The 15,184-nt window shown below is 41.9% G+C and overlaps 1 protein-coding gene across 7 annotated transcripts in view; it reads left to right on the top strand.

Annotated features, from left to right (window-relative positions):
- Nucleotides 1-15,184, top strand: part of EVL (Enah/Vasp-like) — a 209,899-nt gene that overhangs the window by 37,563 nt on the left and 157,152 nt on the right. The window contains exon 1 of one of the 7 annotated variants that reach the window (XM_075926575.1): nucleotides 3,279-3,464. The exons of 3 other annotated variants lie outside the window; for them this stretch is intronic. In XM_075926575.1, the coding sequence (XP_075782690.1) occupies nucleotides 3,442-3,464 (23 nt within the window). In that variant the 5' untranslated portion in view covers nucleotides 3,279-3,441. Of the gene's footprint in view, nucleotides 1-3,278; nucleotides 3,465-15,184 lie in introns of those variants that run through there. 3 more of the 7 variants (XM_075926579.1, XM_006123778.4, XM_075926582.1) reach the window with 3 other exon arrangements.

Here is a 15,184-nt window from a genome sequence, read left to right as displayed (position 1 = left end):
AATGATTTTGTCATTGAATGATTCTTTGTTTTTTGGTGATTCTGATGTACATGACTCTTAATTGTCTCCTTTTGACACATTGACGCACTAGCTCAGAACATGAGAAGTTGCAACACTTGCATCTTTATTCCATCTTTATGATGTGCTGTATGATTGTTGCAGGGTCTTCCAATTTAATTAGGAGGCCTCTGGCAGGATTATTCCATTCACGTTTAAATCTTGTATGATGATGGCATTGGATCAATAAGGCTTTGGCATTTCTTTGCCCCTTTATGTCTTCATTAGATATTTCAGTCATACAAGTTCTGTCAGGAAATCACATGCTGATCTTCATTCATGTGAACATTGTGACGTTCTCTATATTGTCCAATCGAATAGGAGTCTTAATATCAGAAATTACACCATTAATTCCCTCATAGGCTAACAACCATGCAGTGGAGAAAAACACTGGACAAAAATTAAGTTTTTAGTTTCTCAGTAAGATCTTTCAGCATTTGGCCTTTAGTAATTGTAAATGCTTTCTGAAAGCCATTACTTTCTGCAGACTTCAGAGCGGCTATTGATAAGGGTGTTATGGTTTGAACACCTGACAGTTTCTTTAGTTTAGAAGGAGTTGCAACAATCAGAAGGCATGGCAGCGGTTCAGTGAATGCAAATGCAAGGTGAATGGATTTGTTTTTAACTAGTGTACTATTTAAAGAGGGTATAAAAAAATCCAAATATTGCACACACAGACAACCTCTGTCGGAACTTAGCCAGTCTTCAGTCAGGTCGGGGTGGACTAAAAGGAGGACAAAAGAGAGTGTTTCACATTTTCTTCCCTTATTACTGTGGGACTCTCCAGACTTAATCTTGACTCTCAGGGTGAAATCCTGGCCTTAGCGAAGTCAGTAGCAAATTTCTTTATCTTTAGTGTCGTCAGAATTTCACCCTCAGCGCTAATATCTCTTGTACAGACAGTCCCTGGGTTACGTACAAGATAGGGACTGTAGGTTTGTTCTTAAGTTGAATTTGTATGTAAGTCGGAACTGGCGTCCAGATTCAGCCGCTGCTGAAACTGACCAGCGGCTGACTACAGGAAGCCCGAGGCAGAGTTGCTCTGCCCTGGGCTTCCTGGAATCAGCCGCTGATCAGTTTCAACAGAGGCTGAATCTGGATGCCTGGGACAGACCAACCCGGCAGCACCCCAGCTGCTCTACCCCAGGCGTCCCCAAGTCAGCCGCTGTTGAAACTGATCAGCGGCTGATTCCAGGAAGCCCGGGGCAGAGCAACTCTGCCTCGGGCTTCCTGTAGTCAGCCGCTGGTCAGTTTCAGCAGCGGCTGACTTGGGGATGCCTGGGGCAGAGCAGCTGGGGTGCTGCCGGGTTGGTTCAGTAGCGCCGAGGAGCGGTGCTGCGGGACCAACTAGCTGTGCCCCCCCCCACCAGCAGACCAGGGAGACGCGGGACCGCCGAGACGCGCTGCGGTCCTGCCCGCATCCTCCGTGGCTTTGCTCCGCATCTCCCTGGTCTCCCCTGTAGACCAGGGAGACGTGGAGCAAAGATGTGGAGAACACGGGCGGCGGGACCGCAGCGTAAGTCGGGGACTGCCTGTACATTCATTGGACCCTCTCTTGAAGAAGCAAGGTGGTTTTCTGATGTCTTTGTTCCTCTTTCCCCTGATAGTCTGGAACTCTTCTTCTTTTTTTAAATAGGATACTCAGAAGCGCCTACTTTTAATTTCACCTCTCCATTTTAATGAGGATAAGGAATACTCTGGTGGCCAAATTCACCCTTCATTTACATCAGGCATTGGATGGTGTAACTAAGATTAGAAAGTGGCCAGTTATATTTTTCTATTAGTACAATATGCATTTATTCCTTTTTTCCCCATAACGTATTGCCTTTTAAACAACTGAGGCAATGCTACCAAAATGCAATGTTCTCACTGTTCAAAAAAATGTTCTTGGCCTAAATGAATTCAATACATATTTTCTTTGTCTCCAGTGTCACGTCTTTCCCCTGAGTGCCTTTTTCCTCTCCCACCAGCCTCTCTGCTCTCCAACACATTTCTAGGATTCAGAGTTAGGATTGTTGGAATCTTCAATGAAATGTCCTGGGGAACAAGGTGGCTGCTTTACTTAAATGACTATTTTATGACATAGTCCTACATTTTTTTGCACTCCCAAAATGTCACTGAGGACAATAGAACAGGGAACATGGATTTATGCTCTTAGTGATTTCTTTGTTATTTTTCCCAGACATGTTTATAAAACACAAAGTCTCTAAAACCTCTCTGGGTTGTTTTGGAAGAACATATGCTTTTACTTTTGAAGTATTCTAGGAATGTTGCTCTGGTGTCTGTCTTACTCCAGTGTTCTGATTGTTTGTTTTTCCGTATCTACATACAGTACATGTAACTTTTTTGGCCTTTGTAACCTGAGCTTGAGTTCTCTTCTGTGTCCCTGTTGTTTCTTGTCATATACCACTTTGGTAACTTCCTACCTTTGCTCTTTGAAGCATGGTTTTTAATCATGAGGCATGCAAGGAAGTCCTTTTATTCACATTTTAAAGAAGCTTCCCATGTGATTGAATCCCTGTCTTTGCCTTAGAACTTTCCATGTTGCTTCGGAGATTGCATTGCTCTGTTGCTAGGCAGCTGAAGCATCTTCAATTCCATGCCACAATTTGTGAAATTCTTAACTTATCTCATTCTTATTTCCCTTCTTTTATTTTGAAATAGGACTATTTGGCTTTCATCCCTCTTCATTCAGTTGCACTGATGTGATTTGTTAGCATTAACCCCTTGAATTCCTAAGAGCCACATAAGCAGGGGCAGGTATAATGTGATAGCAAAGAAATCAGGAATAGCTTACAGTAGGTGATGACATCTTATAGATAAATTAGTTAATGTGTTTCGGTACCCATGAAAAGGATGGATTATGGCTGTAATCTTTTGAAATGTTGACAGTTTGTGTGAATAAAAACACTACCTGATATTAAAGTATCACTGCAAAGTAAGAGAGTCAGTTTAGTCTACCAGGTTGTAACATTAATACCATATTCTGGTCTGTTTCTTCCTTATCCTCTATATTAATTTAGTGTTTTATGTTTTTTAAATATGAACAATAATTTAACTGCTGAGCCTGTCATGTGTAGTATTGGACTTATTTGGCTTGAATAATAAAGATACCAGCCTTGAATTCTTGGAGTGTACTGCATTAATCAGACTTGCAGGAATGATCACATGGTACTCTATGCCTTTCCCTGTTAGCTGCTGCTTGTCAGCAGCTGGCTGAGCTGTAGGCTGCAGGCCAGTATCTGCATACCCTTTCTCTTCAGAATATTTCAAATAGACTGCCTCTCAATTATGCATTTTGCTGCAGTTTGACAAACTAAATGGTTCTCCTGCACGTTAAGAAGATTATTTTAAATTTCAGAGAATTTGTCTAGTTACTAGGCCATGTATGCATTTGAAGAATTCAGGTAGGCTCTCTATTTTATACATCAGTGTGCTTGGTTTTTGTTCTCACCAGGTTTTTGCTGTGTAATGTCAGACAGCTCCACAGTTAGTTCTCCAAAATGTAAACGTTTCTTGCATTTTAAAATATCTACCCTGTGCATTAGGCGAAGTGTGTAGAAGGATGAGCTGCAGGTAAATGATCGCTAACTGCATGATGAAGAGTAAAGCTGGATAATTGATTATATCTTGCACAGATTTTATAGACATGTAGCCAGAAGCTGCAAGTACAGTATAGAGTTATAAAACAGAAAGTGTTCTGCTGAAAAGGATCTTTGCTATTTTTGGTTCATGAGAACCTGACAGATGCTTCTAAAGAATGCTGATTATGATAGTTAAGGGGAAATATTGATGCTTAGATCATAGCTAGGATTAGATTTTTGTGCTGCAGTACAGTCTATATGCTTGATTTTCATAATCCTGTAGCTGCAGAATTTCATATGTTATTTCTAAATGTGATTCATGTGGTTAGATTGGGTTGCAAACATTTGAACAGCTGTACTTGCTAAAGTACAAAATTAGCACCTTTTTATTTAATATTAGTGCTGCTCAATATTGGCTTGTATCTCCCTTCCCTTTATAACTCTGTCCCTATGCAGATTCCTGGTCTATTTAAAAAAGGTTTTTGAAGATAGCTGAAATACAACAGACAGACATTCTAATATGATTAATGTTTTTTCACCTGCACCAAAATTGTACTCTATGAAAAATTCTGATCTTCATTGGGCCTTTCACTTTGTTTTAAGGTTTATTCACTGTATCTTGTAGGTCATGTTATAATATTGGCTAAATAAAAATGGTGATAGTATCATGACAACATCAAGATAATCTCTTGGTATATTTTCTATTCTATATGCCATTTCTATAATATAATCTTGAAAAAATCCCTTTGATTTATTTAGTTGTAAAAAGGATGGTTTAACTTAAGTATGTAACTAGACATAAAGGATACACAGTCAGTACCTGATTTTTTTTTCCTATTAAACTTTTTTTAATGCCAGACAAAATATTGATTACATTTTGTTAATCGGTGCTTTGCCAGATGAGGGGTGTGTGCATACACATAGTCTGATGCTGAGAAGTAGTACAAATGAGTAACTGGAAAAATAATAATAATAATAATAATAAACTACCATATTCTAGGATGCGGCCATATATGATGAAGTACAGATTAAGCAGAATTTATACTGCTTATGAAATGCCATAGGTTACTGCCTCAATAAAAATATTTTACTGGAATACTTTGTAATGCTGTGTAACTGCAGTTGTCATAGGATTGTCAAGAGATGCTCACAAATCTTTATGTAGCCAATTGTTGGTAATAAGTTAAATTGCAAACAGGCACACAGCCTACTATATCATTATTTGATTTGGTAGTTCTTTATATTGCACCCAAGAGTTAAACACATTATTAATACAGCCATATTCTGATCAGATTTGTCACTAGAAAACAAATTAATTTGAAAAGTGTACTTAAATAGATCTAGCTAATTTCCAATGGAGGCCCCATTCATGGGAAGACAAGGAAGACATTTACTTAGTTCTGCAGCAGAGAGGTTCAGATTCAGGTCTATACCCTTCATCAGGCTTGTGAATGTACTATACTAGCCTTCCCCTCTGAGGCTTGCTTTGAAAATTACATTGAACTTTATATGCATGGACTACCGGTGCATTCCAAAATCCTCCAAGCTGACAGGACTGCGGCATTCTTCTAGTCACATTTAGAATTACATTTATTTGATTAGGCATTTCAATGGTATTCCATTAAAGTTCTATCTTCCTTGATGGTCTTCTTCGTGAGTTTATTATTCACTCATATTCCTATAGCTGTATTTGCTTGTGATGGGATCACTGTGTATCTCTCAAACTAAAAAGGGCTGGTCTGTTTCAATATTTAGATGGAGGATCTATACCTAGGCGCTCTAAGCTATGTAGCTGATGATTCAGTAGGTGCTGCTGCTCCCCGAATTAAAGATTTAGTATGATGTTAAGGGCAGTATGCTGTTGAAGGTGCCATCTTTTTGGCTAAAATAAAGCACTGAAGTCATGGCCTTTACTCGGGACCTGACTTCCATTTACAAAGTAGGTGCTCACTTGCATGCACCAAAACATACATCCAGTTTAATGCTCAGATTTGTCCATGTATAAATTTAGATCAGTGTCTCTCTAGCCAAGTGTGAGCTCACCTTCCCTTTGTGCATGCCTGTACAATTGTGCACATGCAAAACAGAATTTCTGTAGTTGACATCTACATTCCAACTTGACATGGGCCCTAAGGAATCCATAACTCTCTCTGAGAAGGTGCACAGCCATGGTGCCTTGGACAAATTCCAGATACAGTAGTGATTACATTCTGGATCCCCAAGTTCCCTCTGCAGTTTCAATTTGATGTAGTGACCTTCACTTCCTGGGCCAAATGGTTTGGTATTATTAAGCAGCTGCTGGTTTCTCTGCAGAAGCATCTCACTTCTGCATGGGATGAAGAAAGCAGCCCTGGTGGGCTGTTTATAAAGCAATTATTTGTAAAGCACTCTGGGATGAAAAGCACTAGATAAATATAGCTAGTGTGGTTGAGTGGATGAGCCAAGAGTAGAACCTCAGAGGAAACAAAGGAGCTAAGGTCCACTGTGAATTTAATTCCATGTGCTAGCCAAGGGGAGTTTTTTTCCTGACAGGACATTACCCTCTCGGCCAGGGGTTCTCAAACTTTGTGATACTGTGACCCCCCTCTAAGTTGCTACCCACAGTTTGAGAAACATGGCTCTAGGCAATGTTTTTTTTCTTTTTAACTGAGAGTCACAGAAACTTAAACAGCAAGGTCCTCAGTCTGTGATGTCATTGGACTTTTGCCTCATGACATCAGCTGAGGATCTGGTCCCTTATATTTACTAAGTCTGGTCTATCTACGTTCAGTAGCTTACCATTCATTTTATATGTAAAATGAAGTAAGTTTTCTCACCAGCTGGATTTTCTCAACCTCTCACTTCACTGTGCTAGGTTGTTGTGCTTTATGTTAAGAGAAGAGGATGTGCTTTTGGCCAAGAATGCACTATACTTTTATGTCCAATTCAGATCCGTCTTTGTAGCAACAGAAAGCTTTGTTAAAAAGAGTGCAGATTTTCCTCTTGTTGCATGAAGTATATTAGCATGGGATATTACTTAGCATACTCCCTAATGAACTAGTGTCTGTGTGTTTCTAATGCACCTTCACCGTCACATTTCAGTATTTTTAGCTCTGAACTTTCTACTCCCCTATGCACTGAGCAAAACTAGTAACAATACACAAAGGAAAATTTTAGTCTCCTCCAAGAAAATGGCAAATATGGTTGTTCTTTCAAAAACTAATATGCATTTTGAAACAGAATGAGACTATATTTTGTGCACATATAGCACTTATCTTAGGATCTCAACGTGCTCAGAAACATTAATAAAGATTTATAATAACTCTCTGGAGAAGATATTATGTCACTTCTATAGATGGACAAACTGAGGTACAGAGTGATTAAGTGTCTTACCAAAGGCTGCACAAATGAATTTTGTTGTAAAATTGGAATAGGATCCAGGAGTCCTCATTCCCAGTCCTCTGCTTTAATCACTTTCAAATTTAAAATATAAATGCCCCAAAGTAGAAGAGAATTCACTATTTTGAGTACTGTACTGTTTAACCAAAGCAAACTCCAGTGCTATATTTACTTGTTGGCTGCAGTTTTCCTATGCTATTAGCAGCATTTCAACTACCTCTGGTTGGCAGCTTCAGTGGAGTAAGTTTAATAAAGAATAAATTAAAGTTGTTTGTCTTACTTTGTGAAGATAGAAATGATATTGAAATTTGAAGTGGAGCAGGTAGATAAATGTTCAGAAAGGAATAATAGAAAGATCTCCAGGCAGATAAATACAAGTGTTCTAGGTGGTTGAGGGCTTACTTTTCCAAATGTGACGAGTGACAGTGGAAACATCAATCATTAATAATTGACATTAATAATTATCAAGAGATAGCAAAGGCTGATACGTTCTTTGAACTTCTCCTTTCTAAGGGCACGTCTACACATCAGGGCAAAAGTCAAATCAATCTACACAACTTCAGCTACGTCAATTGTAGGGATGTGAATGACTAGTCGACTAGTTACTTCCCCCTCCCCCTTGCTGCCTAAGAAAGCGACAGCAAGGGTGGGGAAGGCAGGGGTACTTCAAAGTGGCAGCACCACATAGAGCCTGGGGCCAGACCCTGGGCTCCATGCAGTGCTGCTGCTTTGAAACACTACGTGCAGCCCAGGGCCAGCTGGGGTGACCCCAGGCTGCACGCAGCATTTCAAAGTGGCAGTGCCGCGTGGAGCCTGGGATCAGTGGGGGAGTCCCCAGCTGACCTCGGGTTCCATGCAGCACTGCCACTTTGAACTGCTGTGGGGAGCACAGGGCCAGCAGGGGACTCCCCACGGGCCCTGTACTCCCCATAGCACTTTCGCCTAGAGCTGTTGCTACACTTCAAAGGTGGAGGTGCCCTATCGACGAATCGAATAGTCAATGCAAATTACATCGACTATTTGATTAGTCAGTTATGCAAAATTTAGCATCCCTAGTCAATTGTATAGCTTAAGTTGAAATAGCGTAATTTGGCTTTTGACACTGTCTACACAACAGGAAGTCTTCCATTACTCCTTGTGAAATGAGGGTTACAGGAGTTGGAGTAAGAAGTCCTCCAGCTCAATATTATTTTGAAATAATGGCTTGCTGTGTTGATGTGCTCTTTATTATTTCAAAATAACGTTATTCTGAAATAATGCTGCTATGTCGACATACAGTAAGAATGTAATTTTTGAGTGTAGCAGTGGTATTGTAATTGTTAAGGATGGCTGAAGCAACTCATTCTGAATCTAAGGGATTGTGATTTCACAGGTAAAATGAAGGGACTAGTGGGAAAAATTTATGAAGTGGGAGTAGTTCTTGTCTGACAAGAAAACAAGGAAGTTTAGGAAAGTAAGGCAATAAAACTGATGAGGTGAAATGGTGTTAAAACAGATAAAGCAGGAGAGAATGTTTAAAACAGAGTGTCGAGGGTTTTGCAGATTCAGATGCTATTTCTGAGCAACATTTGACAGACAGTCTCTCAAATGGATGTAACGTGCAGCACTGAATTTACTGCAATTGCAACATCACAAACAAAACTTTTGTGAGCTATTTAACCAATAGCAATTAAGAATTTTTGCGAGCTGAAGTTTAAAACAGACATTTCTATGGCAGTGGACCAAATCCAGTTATTGTAGAGATGGTGCTTTTGTTCTGAGTCCTTAGTGGCTTAAACCTTCCAACAGACCAACCAGTGCCCTAGTTTTTATTCCTTCTTTACAAAGAGGGAAATTAAATGTAAAAACTCACATAAATGTAATGTCAAGGTTGAAGATTTTAATTGCACATCAGAGTAAGAAAATCCAGTTATAATTCCATAGCAAATGTAACTCTGCCACATTATGTATCTCGAAGTCAGTAAGAGAAAACGGCGCATGTGCATAAAGAGGCTAACTTACGGTTGCTGTGAAAACCATTCCACTGACTCCTGCATCTTGTGACATTAAATCTCAGTTTTAGTGTTACAATTAACTTAAGGCCAAATTCTATGGGTTCTCCTGAAGGAAAACTTCCATTGCAGTCAAAAAGTGGAAGCCAATCAGAATTTTGCTCAAGTAAGTCCTATAAAATGTGGCCCTCCAGAGTTTTATATTTAACTGTGTGAATGTTTAAATCATTTAAAAAATATGTGAAACCTTTCTTTTGGATAGCCAATACAGTTATTCAGTCATTCTACCAGCATATAGCTCCTGAGAAAATGTTAATTCCTCATGGGAATGTTGAATTCCCTTCCATCAGCTGATTAGTGTATCAGTGAAAGTTTTCAGCTACATACATAATATTTTCTTGATTTGTCATTGGCTTAGCAATTTGATGTTTGAAGAAAAGGACTTGCATTTTTTCTAAGGAGAAGTAGCATGAGAGAGCATTCCTGGTGTACATATGACTGAATACACTTGCTGAGAAATGAAGATAGATATAGTCATGAGGATAATATATTACTGGCAGGATGTAATAATTCTCTTAAACTTTATCCCAGTGATAAAGGTACTGGGCAGTATGCTTGTTTAGGAATATTTTTATTAGGGAGTATACAATTCCTATGAATAGGATGGAATCCCCTTATCCTAGAGATCCAAATACTAAATATGTCCACCTACGGTATGTCTAGACTACATGGCTCCATCGACAGAGCCATGTAAACTGGTTTACCCGGCATTGGCAAAGAAGCGGGGATTTAAATAATCCCCGCTTCATTAAAATAAACATGGCTGCCGCACTGTGCTGACGATCAGCTGATCCGGCACAGCACGGCAGTCTAGACGTGAATCTGTCGGCTGGGGAAGCCTTTGCCAACCGATCCCTTATGCCTTATGAAACAAGGCTTAAAGGATCGGTCAGCAAAGACTTCCCCAGCCGACAGAACCGCATCTAGACTGCTGCGCTGTGCCGGATCAGCTGATCGTCGGCACAGCGTGGCGGCCATGTTTATTTTAATGAAGCAGGGATTATTTAAATTATTTAAATCCCCGCTTCATTGACTATGCCGGGTAAACTAGTTTACATGGCTCCATCAATGGAGCCATGTAGTCTAGACATACCCCTATAGTGTAGTTACAGAGAGGTAGCCATGCTACTCTGATCTTGGTAAAACAAAAAAGCAGTCATGTAGCACTTTAAAGACTAACAAAATAGTTTATTAGGTGATGAGCGTTTGTGGGGCAGACCCACTTCTTCAGATCATATTCTGAAAGTGAGTAGGCATGACCATTTTATAACAGAGGGATACAGTGAAAGAAAGTAAAACATCTATAGTGTGTTTGTGTAGTATCTAATGCACTGTGGCTCCAATCCTTACTGGGACATCCGAGAGCTACTACAATATTAATACTTTGAATGGATAGATATTTCAGTGGTGGGAGGGTTGCTATAGGTTCTACTAGTCTTCCAGCTATCTGGTCCTTGGAGAATATTTATCAAGTGTCCGTATTGTAATAGCCATGAACAAAATTTGACAGTCTGTAGGCAAGACCCAGCTGCTTGAGTCTTGCAAGACTAATATGTGTTATCAGAGATGTATGGAAACGTATGTCTGACTTTTAAATAAAAAGAAGACCCTGAATCCTATCTTTCTTGTAAGGAAGGAAGCACCTTAATCTACATAATGCAGTGATTTTTTAAAAGCCCATCCGTATCCAAGAGGGAAGGATGCACCACTCTTAGCCTGATCTGCCTTTGCACATCCTTGTATTAAAATTCAATAAAGTTTTGAAAAAGTTTGGTTAAGATACCTCCCCCCCACACACACACAACCCCTTTCCATTAATTCTTACATGTAGTGACATATCCTTTTGGATGAAGTACTGGTTTCCCGTCTGGTCCAGCGTCACTAGGACCTAATAGGCCCTGAACAAGAGAATTTGCCAGACCAGGGAAGTCTCCTGCCACCAGCCCCCTAGACCATCATCCGCTGCTGGTAGGCTGCCCCTGCAGGCAACCCTGCGTCACCCTTCCCCCACCCCCCCCCCACACACCTGGCTGGGATGCTTGCTCGGCTAGTGCTGGCTCCCTGGGCAGCACAGGCTCCAGCTTCTACTGTGGGGCTCGGTTCTTATGCAGCCAGGAGCATTCGCGGGGCTGGGACTGCATGGGGCCGGAGGTCAGAGCCCCAGCTGGGGAAAGCCACGCAGCTCCGACCTTGGGGCCCTGCCCAGCTGGGGGAAGGCATGGGGCTCTGGTCCTGTCCCTGCATAGCTCCAGCCCAGCCTCACGCAGCTGGGGGAAACTGCAGGGGTCTAAGTCCGGTCTGGCGTTCCTGGGGCTGCTGTCGGGCTACAGTCCTGGTCCCGCGCAGCTCCCAGCTGGGCTGCCGACTCTCATGTTCCACTTGCCTCACCCTCCTGCCCTTAGGCTCCTGGACTCTGCTCCAGGAGCATCTGTGGTCCTGCCAGAGCACAGATGTTGCCGGACCAGAGTGTCCCGGATTTTGGAGGTACAGCCTGTAGCATTGCATCTTCTTCAAGAGGTAGTCAGTTTCTCCCCCTCCTGCCCCAACTCCAGCAATTCATCTTTAAGGCAGGCCAGTTACCCACTTACTTGTTCCAGAAAAGTGTGGTCAAGTATACCTGCTGCAGGATCTCCTGTTTCCAACACCTGTGACACATATGTATTGTACTTTGTAGCTTCACTACAACTTACTCTTCACAGCCTGACCTGAGAATCTTTCTCCTGACTTCAGTGATTGGATTGGTTCCATACTCCTTATCTTGTTCTTAATAAAGTCAATGTAAGATCCTGTTGATATCAATGGGAGCAGGAATATGGAGCCCAATCCAAAGTCAGAGCATGGATGATCCACGCTTTTCTCCCGTCTCGTAAGAAGAGTGGTTGATTGTTGCATATGCCTAAACAAAAACTGAATAAGTACCTCACAATTTGTCACCAGAGACATTAAATTTAAGAGACATATTTGCAGTTGGGAAAACCATACCTTATGAGCACTGCATCAATATACGGGGAGAGGGGAGAAATACATGGTAGTAATGTCAGAAAAGGAATAACAGGAAGAATAATTTGTGTATGGCTATCTCACCTTCCATATGAAAGCCTCAGAATACTTTACATACATTAATGCTGTGGTTCCCAATCTTTTTGATACTGGGGACCAGTAAATCCATTCACAAGCTTTTGGAGGACCGGTAACATTTATTTTCATATTTGCATATTTATTAAGCAAATGATGAATATGCAAATAATTGTGACTGGCCCTACCGGTTCAGCGGGTTGTTCCACCCTCCCTCCTGGCCCCAATCCTGGCCGCTTTATCAGCTGGCGCCGGCTCTCCTGGCTGTGTCCGGTGCTGGGCGTTCTGCATTGGTGCGCACGGCCTTCTCCCTGGGTCCTAGCTGGATCTAGCCCCATCGCTTGGGAGCATGCCCGGCAGAGACACCACAGCAGCAGGCTCTCTTCCCAACAGGGCCGTGCTACCGCGCTCGGCAGTGCGGGATGCTGCTAACCCGTCACACGAATTAATAGGATCATGTGTGATAATTTTTCTAAGGGCCAGTATTTTTTTTTCTAAGGACCAGTACTGGGCCGTGGACCACACTTTGGGAAATGCTGCATTAATGAATTAAGCTCACAATATCCCTTTGAGGCTGGTGTACATAACTATGGGAAGACAGAGGTTCAGGGAGGGACTTAATCCAAGTCACACAAAAGAAAAACCTGTAGCAGAACCCAGAATAGAATCCAGATAGGGTGACCAGATGTCCTGATTATTTAGGGACAGTCCAGATATTTAGGACTTTGTCTTGTATAGGCACCTATTTCCCCCATCCTGACTTTTCACACTTGCTGTCTGGTCACCCTAAATCAAAATCACTTGTCTGTCCTCTCCTTTAAACACAAGAGGTATCACTAACCTGTGTGCAGTAACAAATCCCAGCACAGGGAGGCAGAATGGTGCAGTTATTGTAGCGAATGGGGTGGGAGTCAGGCGTTTTGGGTTCTAGTCCCAAAGCTAGCACCCCCTTGCTATGCGACCTTGACCTCAGCTGTCAGAAGGGTCTAATAGCAATACTTATTTTACAGGGTTATTGAGAAGCTTCATTAATGTTTGTAAAGAGATTTGTGAGAGTCAGAAAAGAGATACCTTGTAGAGGAAGTGGATTGTTGTTTTATTAAAATATTAATTAGCATGAAGCAAGGTGAGGAGCAGGCAGGACCTGTGGAAAATCACATTTAAAACCAAACAAAAGAGGAAAAGCCGATGACCCTCCACTCAGAGACTAATTTATTAAAGTCCGAGACTAAAGGGTTACTGCCTCTTCAAAAGGACACGTGCGGCTACAGACTGGTGAAGAGCTGCACAGCTAAGCTGTAGCTGAAGGACTTCAACCACATCACACATCAGGGTTAGAGAGCTCAGGCTTTGATCTAAATTCTGGACCAAAGTGCACTCTTACATTACAGGCCATGTTTTCTACTGAAGTCAAGGGAGTTGTGCCCGATGGTGGCAGTGCTTACTTTGGCTCTACTCTTCAGTTAATGGGAAGCACTTGGTGGGAGAGGAAAATGTGACCTCTTGTATATTGCAAAGTTATTGGATAAATATCCAGGTATGGATAGCACCTATACCAGGTGATCTATACAACCACATAAAACAAAAACAGATACATTGTTCTTTTTGGAGAGGAGGCAACACTGGGAGGTAAAAAGTAAGAATTCCAGGGATGCAAGGGCTTTAACGCCCCCCCCCCCCCATTTCCTGCCAGTCTAGGCAATAATGAGAGTGAAGTCTCCCTCTACAAATAGGGAAGCAGAAAACTCCTCTTTGGGAAAAGAGGAGGAAGGAACATGGAGCATAAACTTTCCAAAGTGCCTTGACTCCAGATGGTGTGTTTCTCAGACTGCAGTGCTGAGTAATGTTAATATTTAAGGGTATCAAGGATTCCTGAAAGACAGCAGCCCAAAGTAAGCAATCATTAGAACAGACCAGAGGATAATGATGCTGTGTTATGGCAACTTTCAAGGTTTTGTAATTTGGTTAATTCTGCATTGGAACAAAAATTAACTCTTTTTGAATGTTCCCATAAAAATGGAATTGGGCCATAGCGGAACTGGCACTAGCACCCAGGAGGCAACATACAGCTGCTGAGTCAGCCCCGCTGTGCCAATGGTTCTCTCCCGTATGGCTTCCCTCTGCTTCCTTGACATTTTCTGCGTGGCAGCACAAGGATTCTAGGAAGTAGGGGTGTTTTCTGCAGGCTCACAGTCATTCAGCATCCCTCCCGCAAGTAAGATCTGAGCTTTTTGACTGTGAATGTGGGGGGGGGGGGGGGGGAAGCATAGCTTGGTGGGTTGGGCACTGGCCTATTGGAGACCAAAGTTTAAGTCCTTGCTCTGCCTAATTCCAAGCAGAGTTTTTCATCCCATGTCACTTGGAATCAGACGGAGCAAGGATTTGAAGCAAGGTCTCCCATGTTCATGCCCTATCTAGCAGTCATGAGGCTATGAGAAAGTCCTGCTCTTTTAGCTGAAACTGAGCCATCACCATGAAATCTTTCAGCTTTGACAAAACAGCATATTTCAACTAACTTTAATTTAGTCAAAATTGTTCTGACTAGCTCTAGCAATCACTCCCTTGCTGCTTTTTGGCTGGAGACTGTTTATAGAAGGCAGAGTTAGCAGGGCTGAAGAGTATGGCTATGTCTACACTGCCCCCATTTTGCTCAAAAAAATGTAAATGAGGCGAAGCGTGGAATATTGCTGCACCTCATTTGCATAATTAATTAGGCTCAGTTTCTGCGCAAAAACCCCTCTTGTGCAAGAGCTGTTCTTCCGCATTTTTTTAGGAAGAACAGCTCTTGTGGCGGAGGGGTTTTTTGGGCAAAACCGGAGCCTCTATTAATTATGCAAATGAGGCACTTTGATAGTCCACGCCTCACCTCATTTGCATATTTTTGGCGCTAACCGGGGGCAGTGTAGACATAGCCTAACAGTTAACACAGAAGCTTCAGGGGGTAGCCAAGTTAGTCTGTACAGGATAAACTTAAAAAATAACAAATGGTATGGTAGCAGTTTATAGACTAACAAAACATGTACAGCCGGTCCCTGGCTT

Source organism: Pelodiscus sinensis, chromosome 4 (assembly GCF_049634645.1).
Source record: "Pelodiscus sinensis isolate JC-2024 chromosome 4, ASM4963464v1, whole genome shotgun sequence".
NCBI classification, from domain to species: domain Eukaryota; kingdom Metazoa; phylum Chordata; order Testudines; family Trionychidae; genus Pelodiscus; species Pelodiscus sinensis.
The sequence above is the reverse complement of the archived record's forward strand: the minus strand, read 5'-3'. Positions and strand labels throughout refer to the sequence as shown.